The 15,382-nt window shown below is 36.9% G+C and overlaps 1 protein-coding gene across 1 annotated transcript; it reads left to right on the top strand.

Annotated features, from left to right (window-relative positions):
- Positions 1-4,512: 4,512 nt before the first annotated feature.
- LOC111871258 (ran-specific GTPase-activating protein) lies at positions 4,513-14,893 on the top strand. The gene is made up of 6 exons (XM_023864232.2): positions 4,513-4,658; positions 4,835-4,968; positions 5,095-5,252; positions 8,994-9,122; positions 11,628-11,705; positions 12,644-14,893. The coding sequence occupies exons 1-6, from the start codon at positions 4,644-4,646 to the stop codon at positions 12,868-12,870; spliced, it is 741 nt and encodes a 246-aa protein (XP_023720000.1). The 5' UTR covers positions 4,513-4,643; the 3' UTR covers positions 12,871-14,893.
- The last annotated feature ends 489 nt before the right edge of the window (positions 14,894-15,382 follow it).

Genomic DNA, 15,382 nt, shown 5'->3' with positions numbered 1-15,382 from the left:
AGAATACTGCATAACGAGCTTCATACCTTGTACTCTTAGTCAAATATAATTAAAATGATGAAGTGAAGGGGGATAAGATGAGCAAGACATGTAGCATTCATAGGTGCAAGGAGGAATGTATACAGTATTTTGGTGAAAGAGCCAGCAGGAAAGACCACTAGGAGGGCCTAGATATAGATAGTTGATGATAGAATGGGTCATAGAGAAGATGTATTGGGGAATGAATATATAGATCCACATATTCTTGACCTCACTACTATTTAGAGCTTGGTGGTTACTTTACTTTATGGATCATAAACAGGATGTGGGGGGTTGGATTGGATTAATCTGGGTCAAGATGGAGGCCAGTGGTAGGCTGTTGTGAAAATGGTAATGGGCCTCTGGGATCCATAAAATTCTGTAAATTTTGTGTGCCTGTGTGACTGTTGACTTCTCAAGATGGACTTTTTAGTTTATTTATTTTCTGCATTACTTTGCCTTGGCTTCCCAGTGAAATTCTCTTTTTTTGCCGTACTTTATTTTTATAACCAATAATTCAAGGTTTCATACTTCTTAAGCACAGTGCGACCTTGATATAATGAAAATTGATACAATATGTAGAAATTCCCATTTTAGCAGGTACTCATAATATTCTAAAATGGTTGAAATACATAATCTTGAAGTCTCTCTTCTAACTAACCAATGCAAGGCTGAGTAAATACTCTATTCTGGAATGCTTAAATATTCAAAAGTGAAACCACAGTATAAAAGTGGTAAAAATCTTGCACATTTAAATTAAGCCAAATTCATTACTATTATTCTCTAAAATATTTGAGAATGTTACATATAAGTGACTCCCCACCAATGGTATCTCCACCTTATTGTGGTGGTGGGGTTTGAGAGCTATGCTGGCGAAAGCATAGCTACTGGTAGAGCCACCCATGCCGGACAGGTCAAGGGGTAGGAGCCAGACAGAGAGGGATACCCTGGTCCTCCAGGTTGGGGGTTGGGCATGAGGCTAACAACCTCACACCATAAAAACTAAATTGTTCAGAAATCCGAGGTAAGAGTAGCCGGACGGACCTATTCAAGACGACCTGGAAATTGTTTAAAGAATTTGAGAATTGGATATTGGGATGTATTATCTCTTTACAGAGCTGGAGCACTAAAAATTCTACTTAAACAACTCGATAGCTGTAAACTAGATATCACTGCTATACAAGAACTGAGGTGGTTGGGTAAAGGAGTCGTGGAAAAGAGGGATCATGTTGTATTCTATAGCTGTCAGAAGAAGAGTCACATGTTTGGAACAGGCTTTATTGTTAATAAAAAAAGAAGCATCTTATTTTAGACTTCCAGGCAAAATCTCACAGAACATGTAGGCTACGAATTAAGGGAAAGTTTTTTAACTATAGCCTTATTTGTGCACATGCCCCAACTGAAGATAAAAGTGATGAGGAGAAAGACTCCTTTTATGATGAATTGGATGAAATATATGGCGAATGTTCAAAGAGGGATTGTAAAATAATCGTAGGGGACATGAATGCTAAAGTGGGGAATGAGGATGTACATGTATATAGATCAGTTATTGGAAAACATAGCTTACATAACAAGTCAAATGATAATGGGATAAAATTAATAAATTTTGCTTCCTCAAGAAACATGGTAGTAGGTAGTACAATGTTTAATCAGAAGGATATACATAAACGAACCTCTAAATCCCCTGATGGAAATGTGTTTAATCAAATTGATCACATCCTAATAGATGTAAGACATTGTTCAGATCTGATGGATGTCAGGAGCTACAGGGGGGCCAACATTGACTCTGATCATTACTTGATAATATCAAAGATTAGAAGTCAAATATCTAATGCAAGGAAGATACATGGATCCCAGGCTAAGAAATTGAATTGTGGAAAATTGGTGGAAGAAGGAGTTGCAACCAGATATACTGGATGAATTAGTGAATGCCTGACAGGTCCCTCTGACAGTGAGGATGTCAGTGAAGCTTGGAGGGGCCTCAGAGATGTTATTATAAATGCTGTTGGTGCAGTCTTAGGAAGAATGGAAAAGATAAAGTATAAGAATTGGTTTGGTGGAGAGTGTGAGCAAGTGACAAATAAAAAAAAGCAGGCATATATAAGAGAATGCAGCAAAGGAACCATACTTGAGGGGCTGTGGAAGAATACCGTGAAGCGAGGAGAAAAGAAGAAAAGAAAAGGGAATATGATAAACAAGAACTGATTGAACTGGAGTATTTAAGAAGTTCAAACGAAATTTGAGCTTTTTATCAAAAACTAAACAAGAGTCGAAAGGACTTTGAACCTAGAACAGCCTTATGTAGAGATAAAGAAGGCACAATATTGAGTAGCGATGAAGCAATACTGGAAAGATGGGCGCAATATTTTGAGGAATTATTAAATGGTAACACCTCTGAACAAGTGGAAGATATGACCATAGACGGGAATCAAGGAATTTTTGAGGCTGAAGAGCCGGTGCCGACCATAAAAGAAGTAGAACAAGCTATCAAAAAACTGAAAAATAATAAAGCTCCAGGAATGGATCTCATCACGGCAGAATTAGTGAAATTTGCAGGCCCTGAATATGCTAAGCACATACATCAGCTAATAGTTAAGATATGGATAAGTGAAATAATCCCAGAGGAATGGAACCAAAGTATTGTCTGCCCTATCCATAAGAAAGGCGATGTCATGGTATGTTCTAACTATAGAGGAATTAGTCTGTTATTCATAGCATATAAACTATTTTCCAACATTCTCCTTAACAGACTCTCTCCCTTTGTGGAAGGCATAATTAGAGATTACCAATGTGGGTTCGTCAGGGAATATCAACTAATGATTAGATTTTCACTATTCACCAGGTCCTTGAAAAGTGTAATGAATTCCAAATTGAAACACATCATCTTTTCATTGACTTCTGATCAGCCTAGGACTCCATAGATAGAGTAGAGATAGTCTTTTTCTGGCAATGGAAGAGATGCACATTCCATGGAAGTTAATCGCCTTAGTCAGAGCCACTATGAGATAGACCCAATGCCAAATTAAGATTCAGAATATGTTGTCCAGCCCTATAATAACTAAAAATGGAGTTTGACAAGGGGATTCCCTAGCCTGCCTTTTGTTCAGTATAGCATTAGAAAAGGTAGTTAGAGATGCAGGCATCAACACAAGGGGAACTATATTCTATAAGTCAGTTCAAATTTTGACATTTGCGGATGATATTGATATAATTGGTAGAACATGAAAATCTATGAACAAAGATTTTCTTAATTTGGAAAGAGCAGCAAAAAAGATGAATCTACAAATTAACCAAAATAAAACAAAGTACATGCCGGTAACCAAGAAGGACTGTGCTAATGGACCTGCGTATATTGAAATTGGCTCGTATAAATTTGAGGCTGTATGTGGTTTCAGTTACCTTGGATCAGAAGTTAACTGTAAAAATGTCAGTGATGAAATAAAAAAGCATGTACTTGCAGCAAATAAATGTCTCCATGGCCTTAGGAAACACCTGAAATCCCAATTAATACCCAGGAAAACCAAAACTATGATGTATAAAATACTTATAAGATCAGTGCTATCTTATGCCTATGAGACCTGGCCACTGTCAAGATCGGATGAACGACTGTTAATTATATTTGAAAGGAGGATCTTGAGATATATCTTTGGACCAGTGGAAGAAAATGGAATATGGAGTAAGAGGTATAACCATGAACTATACAAACTATTTAATGAACCAGACATTATTGGATTTATAAAAGTGAAAAGGCTTGAATGGTCTGGACACATAATATGTGCCAGTGAGAATAGAACGATTAAGAAAATACTTATTACTAAACCAGATGGAAATAGGAGAGTGGGAAGACCAAGATTAAGATGGGAAGAATGTGTGTGGCAGGACATAAGAATTTTTGGTGTAAAGAACTGGAGGAATGTAGCATCGAATGGAGAAGAATGGTGAGCAATCCTGAGGAAGGCCAGGGCTCACAAAGGGCTGTTGTGGCAGTGATGATGATTATGATGATGATGAGGAGGAGGAGGAGGAGGAGGAGGAGGTATAAGTGACTTCTTAACCTCGAACAACAATATAAACAATTTGGATTTGGAAAATATCTATAAACAGTTAAGAGACATATTCACATTATATATCTTGTGAGTTTCTGTAGGGAGGTATATTGATGTAAACGAAATGTTGGTACTTTAGAGGCACTTCTGAGAAACTTTCTCCCGTTTGATAAGAGAGAAGTTATATTAATTAAATTGCATTCAGGAAATGGAGTACGAACGTCCGCAATACAAGAGATCAGGACAGCAAGATTATTCATTGCTGTTCCGTACGTACCACGCATCGGGTAATACCATAGATAACGAAACGATATGAAAGGCGGGCACGACAGTAGTTAACCTTCTTACCGACTGAGCCCTCGGCAGTGGCTGAGCCTGAACGTGAAAAATAGTTGGTAGCGGTTGGTAGGGTTGGTAGTGTTAGGCGTTTGAGACGTTACCACGGAATAACAATTAGATGCATGTCCCTAGGTTATTTGTCTATGCTCGTATCGTCAAGCAATGCAAGCTCGTTGCAAGAAGTGAGGTGCGTGTGTTACTCTCGTGCTTGGCGTTATTGTTTTGAGCGGCTGTGTAAAAATGGCAGATGATAAGGTAAATGAAAGAAAAGAGTTGTTCTTGATATGCTATATGACAATACTGAAAGAGCCTCGAAAGGGAGCATGGTAATAGTGAAGGATTTTCGGCACGACCGGTCGCCGTAGTTTCTTGTGAAGGATATAATGTTCAAATCTACAATACGTTTCTTTCAAAATGACATTCATTTTCAGGCCGGTCACGAAGTTGTTGGAAACCAGGATAATTCTACACTATCCGAACACGATCCACATTTTGAACCAATCATTACGCTGCCAGAGGTTACAGTGTCAACAATGGAAGAGGATGAAATTGAAATGATTAAATTGTTAGTATTTGCCAGTAATGTTACAGTTCGTTTCAGAATTATTCAGATCGTTTTTGCCATGTAAGCTCAGTAACCATTAAATCGTAACATACTTCCACTTGTAACTATTCAGAACTTTGTTCGTAGGCGAGCAAAATTGTTCCGTTATGATACAACTGAGTTGCCTCCGGAGTGGAAGGAGAGAGGAACTGGAGATGTGAAACTTCTCCGACATTCAGAGAAGAATTGTGTTCGTGTTGTGATGCGTAGAGACAAGACTCTGAAGATATGTGCCAACCACTATGGTATGTTATTTCTTTTAATACTCTTCGAGATCAAGGTGCTGAGAAGAATATTTGACTCAAGAGGGATGAAATAGTAGGAGGCTGGAGAAAATTGTATAGTGAAGAGCTTAATAACATATACTTTTTGCCAAATGCAATTACAATCATGAAGTCAAGGACAATGAGATTGGCAGGGCATGTAGCACAAATTTGGGGAAAAGAGATGTGCATATAGGATACTGATGGGAAAGCCAGAAGGAAAGAGATCACTAAGAAGACCAAGACATAGATGGGTGGATAATATTAAAATTGATCTTAGAGAAGTAGGATTGGGTGGTATGGGCTGGATCGATCTGGTTCAGGATGTGGACCAGTGGAAGGTTGTCATGAATATGGTAATGAACCTCAGGTTCCATAAATTGAGTAGCTGAGTAATTGGTAATGGACTTGGGTCCTTTGTTAGACATTCTTTTTAATATAGTTTTGGGAGTTACATTACATTGTGGTCATCACATTTCCCTCTTTCAGAATTAATATTTTTCTTATAAATGCTGTACGCAATAACTTTGTGGTATAAACTAATTTGGCCCCCTTAATCTATTACTTACTTACTTACTCGTGGAGCTGAGCCCTTCTTGAGGAGCCGCCAATTCAGCAGCTACTCAAGAATTTCCCAGCATTTTATGGAACCCAAAGGTTCATTACCGTGTTCACAGGAGCCCTCCACTGGTCCCTATCCTGAACCAGATTAATCCAATCCATACCATCCCATCCTATCTCTCTAAGATCCATTTTAATATTGTCCACCCACCTACACCTTGGTCTTCCCAGTGGTCTCTTTCCTTCTGGCTTTCCCACCAATATTGTATACGCATTCCTCGTCTCTCCCATTCGTGCTACATGACTTGCCCACCTCATCCTCCTTGACTTGATCATTCTACTTATACTTGGAGAAGAGAACAAGTTATGAAGCTCCTCATTATGCAGTTCTCTCCAACCTCCTGTCACTTCATCTCTCTTTCGTCCAGACATTATCCTCAATACCCTGTCTCAAACACCCTCAGTCTGTGTTCCTCCCTTAATGTCAGAGACCAAGTTTCACACCCATACATCACCACAGGCAAAATTGTACTTTTGTATATTCTAATTTTTATATTTTTGGACAGCAGGCGAGAAGACAAAAAGCTCTGAACTGAATGGTAGCAAGCATTACCAGAGTTCAATCTCCTCTTAATTTCCTCCTGAATAAGGTTTTGATTTGTTATCATTGTTCCCAAATATCTGAATTGTGCCACATTTTCAAAACATCTGTTTCCTGTACTTACTCATATGTCATGATTTTGCCCTCCATTTTGGTGATGATATAGCAACATATACTTAGTTTTCTCTGTATTTACTTCTAAACCAACCTCCTTACTTGCATCAGTTAAAGTTTGTGTGTTTTTCTTTATGGTATCTACATTATAACCCACTAGATTCACATCATCAGCATAGACCAACAGCTAAAGTGTCTTGTTTAATTTCCGTCCCACCTGGTTTTCCTGATCCTTCCTGATGGCATATTCTAAAGCAAAATTGAAGAGGAGCGGTGATAAAGCATCTCCCTGTTTTAGACCATTCTGGATAGGAAATTTATCAGACAAATGTTTACCTACACGGACTTTACCATACGTTTCGTTTAAACACATTTTAATCAGCCTAACTAGTTTCATGGGAATCCCAGACTCTATTAGAATATTGTACAATACTTCCCTCCTAACTGAATCATAGGCTTTCTTGAAGTCTATGAATAGCTGATGTACTGTCTCATCGTACTCCCATTTTTTCTCCAATATCTGATGAATGCAAAATATCTATTAATCTATAAAATTAAAATTCACAAACAAGAATCTATTAGTGAATTAAATGTTTAGAATCACAAACCCCAATTTAATTCAGGTAGTCACCGAATTCTTAAGTGTACAAGTGTTTGCTTGCCCAGTAATTTTGACAAAGTCCTACAGAGAGTTAATAACATTGTGGCAACTCATTCTTGTAATTTCTCATATCATATTCTAGTGTCTTGGGGGGGGGGGTNGGGTTAGAAATTTAGTGTGTAATCTGCAATTTAAATTTTGAAATTCAAACATTTTTTTAATTGGCATCAAGTTTGAACTTTTTTAAATATAAAGTTAATAAAGGGCTCTGAATATTTATAGTAATTTGTGTTGAATATGTTTTATGTGCTTAGTTGTGCAGTGCGCTTCATTTTTCTTCATTTTCCATATTGTAACTTACTGAATGTCAGTTGGCACTTCTGCTGTGAATTTTTAAGGTCACAGCTTATAATATCAGCCAGGATAAATAATAAGTAATTCAGATTTATTGGATTTAAAACCATTATTAAAATTTTGAATGATATTTGACCAATGAAATTTCAGGACAATTATATTTAGCTTCATTAAACATGACCAATTCATATTATTTTGACAGTTGCATAGTAGTTCTTCGAAGTCTGTTGTTTTTTATGTGGACCCACCACTTGTTGTCGTGAAGTAATGATTGGGTGATGATTTACAACAGTTGGTAGTAAGACGAGCAAGAAGACAGTTTGATTGTGAATTAGAGTTGAAAGATGTTGACACCCATTTAAAACTATCCTTTATTTATTGTAAAAATCATGTAATAAACATATTACTGAAAGTAAGTTTCTTTATAGGAATCTTAGTTTTTTAATTATTTTCTGACAAGATTTTAGGCATACCTAGATTTATGTATTGACAGTGAATTGAAGCTTTACACACAAAATACATATTCTGTGTATAAAATACATTTCTGGTAGAGTATAAAGAAACATTCATTCATTTGAGATTTTCTGTAGTGTAATGCTTTCATGCTTTCAGAAAAGTGCATATTATGATGGTATCAACATTTTTAATAAGCTGCCATCTGATCTCAAAGGTCTTATGAATGAAAAGGCAANGGGCACGATTTAAAATAACACTGAAATGATACATAAATACACATTCATTCTACTCTGTTGATGAATACTTATTGTCTAGAAAATAACTTATGTATCTTTAAATAGCCTTGTGTGTAGTCACTGTATATTCTTGGTTTCTCTTGTGTGAGAACTCCATTGGGACTGTACATATGTTTTGTATTTATATGACATATTCCACATCCTACAGTCATTTTGACTAACTTTGGATCCATGGAATGCAATGCAATGAAATGTAAAAAAAAATTGTCTTTGAATTTCACAACAGGACACAATAACTGTACTTTGAAAGCTTCCACTGCGAAACATGTGTTCTGCTTGTAAAACATACTGTGTGATATTGCAAGGAAGTATTTACATATTCTCAAAATTTCCTACATTTTTAATGTATTCAGGATTTTGGGTGAAATTTGGAGAATATGTTGCACATGCCAAAAATTTGAAACACTGAATTGGGCTTTATTTAATATGGAATATTATGGATCCAGTGGACCAATTATGGAGTTCCAGATAAATAAAAAAATATTATAAAACTGTACAGTTGCAATTGTAATGAAGAGCCTGGAATTTAAATATTGTATATGTTACAGATGCATTCAGACTTTGTAACTACTGTACAATTACCATAACTCTTCTCTGTACATCATCATTAAACATCACTAAATAACCAACTCAGTAGAAGCCTTTGGAACTGGTTGAAGACAGTTGGAGAACAATAGTGGCTAGTCCAGATGTTTAGAAGCTAAACTGAGTGTATTGTATTTTGATTTCTTTTCTTTTAGTAACACCTTGGATGGAACTAAAGCCAAACTGTGGCAGTGATCGTGCTTGGGTTTATAGTGTCCCTGCTGATTACGCAGATGAAGAGATTCGACCTGAACTCTTAGCCATCAAATTTGCAAATTCAGAGAGTATGTCTATTTTGATATTACATAAATTAATGTGTACCATGAGAATTGTTCAGATGAAACCTGTACATGGCATTGCTGGCAAATATGACTGGCCGTGGACATGGCACCAGCAGTCGATCATTAGCTGTGGAATAACAGTCATGTTTGAGCAAATGGGAATGATGTGACACTGTTAAGTGTTCCAGATATAGAATCAGTCCAAAGAGGGTGGTGATGCTCGCATTTAAGGACTTTTACATCTTCATCAATACACTGTGCTGTTGTGGAGTATCTCACAACTAAGAGAAATCATTCCAGGATGATCACATGAGACGTCATGCTGCATGATGCCACCCGTCACCATGTGGCCTGTGCTGTCCAGGTTATGTTGCATTCCATACATTGGAAATTGTTCGCCAACCTCTTGTATAGTCTGAATTTGTCACCATATGATTTCCATGTGTTTGGCCCTCTTAACAAAGTGCTAAAGGGCTCTAGATTTGTGTAAGGCTGTGGTGGTGCATGGTTTTGCAGAGGGGATCCATTGACTGGTAGTCAAGGAGATGTCTGCCTCACTGCTCATTGGGACTGTTTTAACAGCCTCTCCTCCTGTGCCAAGAGCAATTCCTGAATGAATTTCATTTGAACAAATCTCACACGTAAATCAGTGTAGTAGGAAGTTCATCTCTACCTGTGAACTGAAACAGCTCTGAAAGTTGCATGTATGATGGTAATAAACTAATAAATTATGAGCCGTATGTCACTGTGGAAGATCAAGGGATTTAGAATTTGACTGAGGAAAATGTCTTTTATTCTCCTACCATCAGCTGGTTCCACTTGCACGTTATTTAGGGATATCAGCAGTGGTAAGTGTGAGGTTGTTCAGCAGTGCTGGCAGTGAAGTCTTGGCAGCAAAACGTGATGGCAGAACATGTTGAAGATCTTTTAATTTAACATAGAAGATTTTCAGATTAACTTGGTATGTACTGAGTGTTCATTGTGGAGGCTTCTCAGATATCTGGAGGGCTTGCTTGTCATTATGTTGTCTTAGGGCTCACAGCAGGATTCCTCAACAAACTGAAGGTCATTCACCTGATCAGTGAGTCAGTGTTATGCCATCAGGTGTTACAGAAACTTCTTTATATAGTGCTCTGTGCTGTGTCTTTATGGCTTGTGTGAGATACAACTTAGAACAAAGAGGTTTCATTTACGCTTGGTATTTGAAAAAAAAAAACACGCAAATCATGCAGAAGAAAATGTTGTCATAAATTTGCCAACACAATGTGTCCATCTGGAGATACAATTTCCAAATTAGTGAAGAAAGTTCAAACGCACAGCATTTTAATTGACAGAAAGCTGTTAAGAAATCATGTTTTAGCTGAAGAAAAACTTGATGGCACCAGTCACTGATTAGAAAATTCTCTTCAAAAATCTTTGAGGCAATTAGCACAACAAAGTGGTTTTACTGTAGGCAGCTAATAGACAGCAACGAAACTGTTACATATTGATCCATACAAAATTACTGTTGTTCCTGAAATCAAACCTGTGGATTATGAAAAAAAGAATGAGATTTTGTAATTGGTTTATCAATCATGTGTATGACGGACTTATTGATCCTAAGCTGACATTTTTCACAGATGAGGCTAATTTTAATCTCGGGATATGTTAACTCACAAAAGAACAGGTATTGGAGTAGTGAAAATCCTCATGCACTAATTCAGCTTCCCCTTTTTGACCAAAAGATAGGCGTATGGTGTGCGATTAGCACAAACTGTGTAATTTGATCGATATTTTATGAAGGAACTCTTGATGCTCAGTGATACATTAATGAAATACTCAATTCATTTTTCGTTAATTTGGCACCTGCAGAAGAAAAATTCAGTTATTTTATGCAAGATGGCACGAATCCACACACAGGTAAGGAAACTATTTGAGCATTACGCTGTGCATTTGGCGAACTGAGTGTGGGCGATAGAACTATTATCAAGGATTTGTGACCCCCTAGATCCCCAGATTTAAAGTCCCATAATTTTTATTTGTGTGGAAAATTCAAAAGTGTTGTGTATGCCAACAAGCCACATAACCTGTAGGGTCTAAAACAGAGTATTTGTGAAGAAATTTACTACAACGTTCAGCAACGTGAATTGCAACAAGTTTCCCGAAATCTGTTTAAAAGAATTCAGGCATTTATTACAGCAGAGGGTAGACATTTTGAACATCTTCTATGATAGTGAGTACAATATTAAATACTATAGTTTGTTAATAATTAAGAAAACAAGTAAACAATGTGTGCTAGCTGTACAGGCAGCGCTCTTGCAGGAAGCTGCTGACAGTAAAATCAGTGTCCAGTCAGCTTGCACTCTGAACACAGTGTACCATGTACATGGTACTTAGATTTCTCTTTTCTGCCTGAGATGTATTGGAATATATAGGATAACTTGTATATCAGTTTGACAGTTTTCAGGTTCAAAGACCTGACACCTGAAATGATAATTTAAGCTGCTTTAAAAGTCTTTTAATTTACAGATGCCAAGAAGTGGAAGGATAAATTTGAGGAAGCCAAGATGATAGTGGAAACACAGTGTGAACTTTATGCTAAGGAATGTAAGTAATTTTACTACTTTTATTCTTCTGGACTTGATGCCTTCATGATATTTTCATGCTCTACATCCATCTTTGCTTCATTTGATGTGATAGAAAGGATGCTGATTTCCTAGAGCTTGATGCTGTGTTCTGCCATGGCTGATTTGTCCATGGTTCTTCTTCGCCCCAATGTCAATCAGGCAGTCCATCTGCCATATGTAGACTTGACCACAAACACATGGGATGGTGTATACCTCTGGTGTCCTAAATCGTCCTTGACTGGCCACTGGAAGCTGGAGATTTTGCTTGACAGAAGGCCAACAGACTTGATAATGTGCTGGGATGGCATGCTGTGAATACAGCTGAATGTTGTCCCCACATAGGACAGGAAAGCCATTGAGTCAGAATCATCTTGAGTGGAGTAGCCTTCATAAGATCGTTGAGAGCCTTATGGATCTGCTGGTCACTGTAGTCATTCTGCCAGAATGTGACTGGGATACTCCAGCTCTTCACACAAACTACCCTGGTTACATGGAGCTCTAGCCCACTATACTAAGTTGCTAAGTGTGCAGGCTTGTTGAATTAGTGGTGGTGGGAGTCAGAGTTTATGTAGAGTTTGGTGTGAGTGGGTGTCCAGTAAACCAAATGATTCAAGGAGTCTTGATATCCCTTGTAAAAATCGATGTCCAGGGAGGGATGGTGGCCATCTCTAGCATCTCTTGTGTTAAGTTAACTTGTGTAGAAGAGCCATTTGCATTTTATCAGTGATTTGTAAGAATGATGCTGTCAGGTGTTCAGTGCTCAGTTTGGTGATTGAATTGGGATCTTACGGATTCTGGTACTTAACTGCATAGCAGTTCATTCTAGTATTACAGTGTGTATGAATTTTAGTCACCTGATCTTGAGGCAGCAGCAGTTTACGTGCAGTTTGTTGTAGTAGAAATTTGTTACCTTTTCAGTGTCAAAGAATGTGAATCTTGAAGATGATGATGATGCTGATGATTCAGGATCAGTTGAAGAGACTGAACCAAAGTCTGATGAAAACACTGCTTCAGAGACTGACAAGGTGACATGTGGTCTGGAGAAATTGAAGGTGGATGAAAAGGAGACACCAACTAGTGATAAGGTGGCAGAAGCCAGCTCTAATGGAGTTGATAATCAGAAGGAATCTACTGCAGCAGACTAGGTTTGGTATTCTCACATGATTTGTTGAAGAAACCAACTTGATATTAATTAAAACAAGTTGTATTGATCTGGACCATTCACTGTGTTTGATAATAATGGTATGTTCAGAGTATGCAAGATTAAAACGAGGAAGTTGTTTTGGATAAAAAGTAAAGCAGTTTATAATGCTGTGTGTGTGTGTGTGTGAACAATTTTTAGAAAAGCCGACAAAATGGGATAGTTTTATACAGTGGCCTTATTCTGGTTCCCACTCCCCACCCTCATGTTTGTCGAAAGATTTGTAGTACATAAAAATGTCAGCAATCATTTTTCTTTCTAAAATGATCAGTATTTTGCAACAGCTCACATAATTTACACATATAAAATGCTTATTTTATATGAATTGCACATAGTATTCAGGAAATATTATGTTCAGGGTTGATTCTTTATCATCTTGCTTGTAACTGATCATATAAGTCTGTTGTTATTAGCTTTAGTCAGTCTTTACAGTAGGTAAATGCAGATGAATGAGGAAATAATTCCTTTTGGCACAAGTTTGCTTGTTTGTCATATACAGTGTTTCCTTTGCAGTTAAAAAAATAAGAAGTGGATATTCAAAGGCATGTTGAATTAACTGTCATGTATCAGTGTAACTGGCAGGGGTGAATTTCTGGCAAGTACTTGTGTATGAGTGGGGTACCAGTGGAAGACAAAAACCACAGCCTATTCTTTTTAAGGTGTATTTGCATATTTTAGTTCGTTTTTGTATTGGTGTTTGTAAGCATCATAATTTGCTGTTGTTACAAGTAAAGGATCAGATAGTTATAAGAACTCATTGTTTATATTTATTCCATTACTCAATAGGGTAGTGAATTTAACCTTCAGTGGACAGTATCTGAGTAAAAGTGTTCTATGCATACCACAGTTCCAAATGAAGTAATTCAATAACATCTGCTATTTTTCCCTTAGAATCCAACAGATTACACTAGTATGTTTTTTATGTCATCACCCAAAAATTGTGTTATGGCTTTTAGAAATTGCCATAAATCCAGTAATTGTGTCAAGTGCTAAAATATTTTTTTAGTTGACCATTACTTTAGGGATTTATAGTGAGTGATAGAGTGTTATATCCTGGATATTACATAAAACGTGATCAAGAGATACAACAGAGGACATATCTGATGGTGCTATATATCATACAGAACACAGACTATATTTAATATGTCCTGGAATGTTATAATTGCATAATTATTCTGTGGTAATACATGCAATAGAGTATTAAAATGTAACTTATTTTCCACAGTCTGTCGTCACACCCAATTCATCCATTTCCCAGGTGATTGATAACCACAACTTTTATTCCTTATAGCACAAAATTCTTCTATATAATGTTTAAAAATCTCATTCCCACTACCAAGTAGACTTGAAAGCACAGCAATCTGTAAATTGATTTTATATGAAAAATAAGAGGTTGTTGACCACAAGGCACATACTCGTAATTTACGAAAATTCCACTACACTGTAAAGAGTTAAGGTTCTTAAAATATTGTTTTAGATTTTAGAATAACATCACTGTTGTATTAGTAATCAGATTTTTTTGGCTCAGTGTTACACTAAAATCATTCCACTATGCCTTAGAAAATGGTTAGGGTTCTTTCTCCCCATTCATGCTGTCTAGAAAGTTACTCTTATAATACTTTTATGTGTTGCATGCAGCATTAAAGTGTAGCAGTAATATGTATTCTTTGTATGGGGACAGATTGATTGGGAATGGAGAATCCAACTCACATGGAAAGCCATATAATTATATTTAAGTTGCCATAGACACCAAGGTAAATTTGAGTAGAATCATAGGTTAAATTTCTGCTGAGATAATTTGCTTTTGATAGTAAGATATTTTACTCCATTCTGACTTTACTCTGAAACCATAATTAACACACTGACTTCCACTTACAAAACCGTAGCCCCCAGGGATATTTGAATTGTACAATTTTGCTTTCAGTTCTGTACATGTGGTTTCTGCATTAATAAATTGATGTGAAACAGTCAGTGGGTTTTCTTGTGGCTATGGAAGCAACTTCGTTTCCCACGCAAACTTTCTCTTTTCCATTAAAATTGAAAACCACATAAACATTTTTTGGAACATCTGGCCTGCGGTGATGTATATGAGTCTGTCTCTCTCTAATGACCTTAAATCACAAGCATTAAGGCTGTTAGTGACATTTCTCTAATAGGAAATTGCCAATTTGTGTCTCAGTTTGTGTATACAAATGAAATATTCCTGATTTTCAAGACATGAGATTTATAGTCATAGACTGTCACCAAATGTGAAAGTAGTGATTTTATGAATGGATAGACAAATGGAAATATATGTGTCTCAGATTTTTCTTAGACTGAATGCAGGAAAAAATCTTGCTCTTGAACATATATTTTTGCCTAGAACTTCAGCATTATTCAGGCAATTGCTTTTGCCTTGTGCAGTGGGATACAAACTACCCAGTCCATTAGAATCATGATTGTTGGCAAGCTAACAT

Source organism: Cryptotermes secundus, unplaced genomic scaffold (assembly GCF_002891405.2).
Source record: "Cryptotermes secundus unplaced genomic scaffold, Csec_1.0 scaffold699, whole genome shotgun sequence".
Classification (NCBI taxonomy): domain Eukaryota; kingdom Metazoa; phylum Arthropoda; class Insecta; order Blattodea; family Kalotermitidae; genus Cryptotermes; species Cryptotermes secundus.
This window is presented reverse-complemented; position numbering and strand designations above follow the sequence as displayed.

Bases quoted from the DNA above. Each gene is read 5' to 3' on its own strand.
- LOC111871258 (XM_023864232.2), top strand. The intron at 9,123-11,627 runs GTATGTCTATTT...TTTAATTTACAG, and splicing joins CAAATTTGCAAATTCAGAGA to ATGCCAAGAAGTGGAAGGAT. The intron at 11,706-12,643 runs GTAAGTAATTTT...TTACCTTTTCAG, and splicing joins TGAACTTTATGCTAAGGAAT to TGTCAAAGAATGTGAATCTT.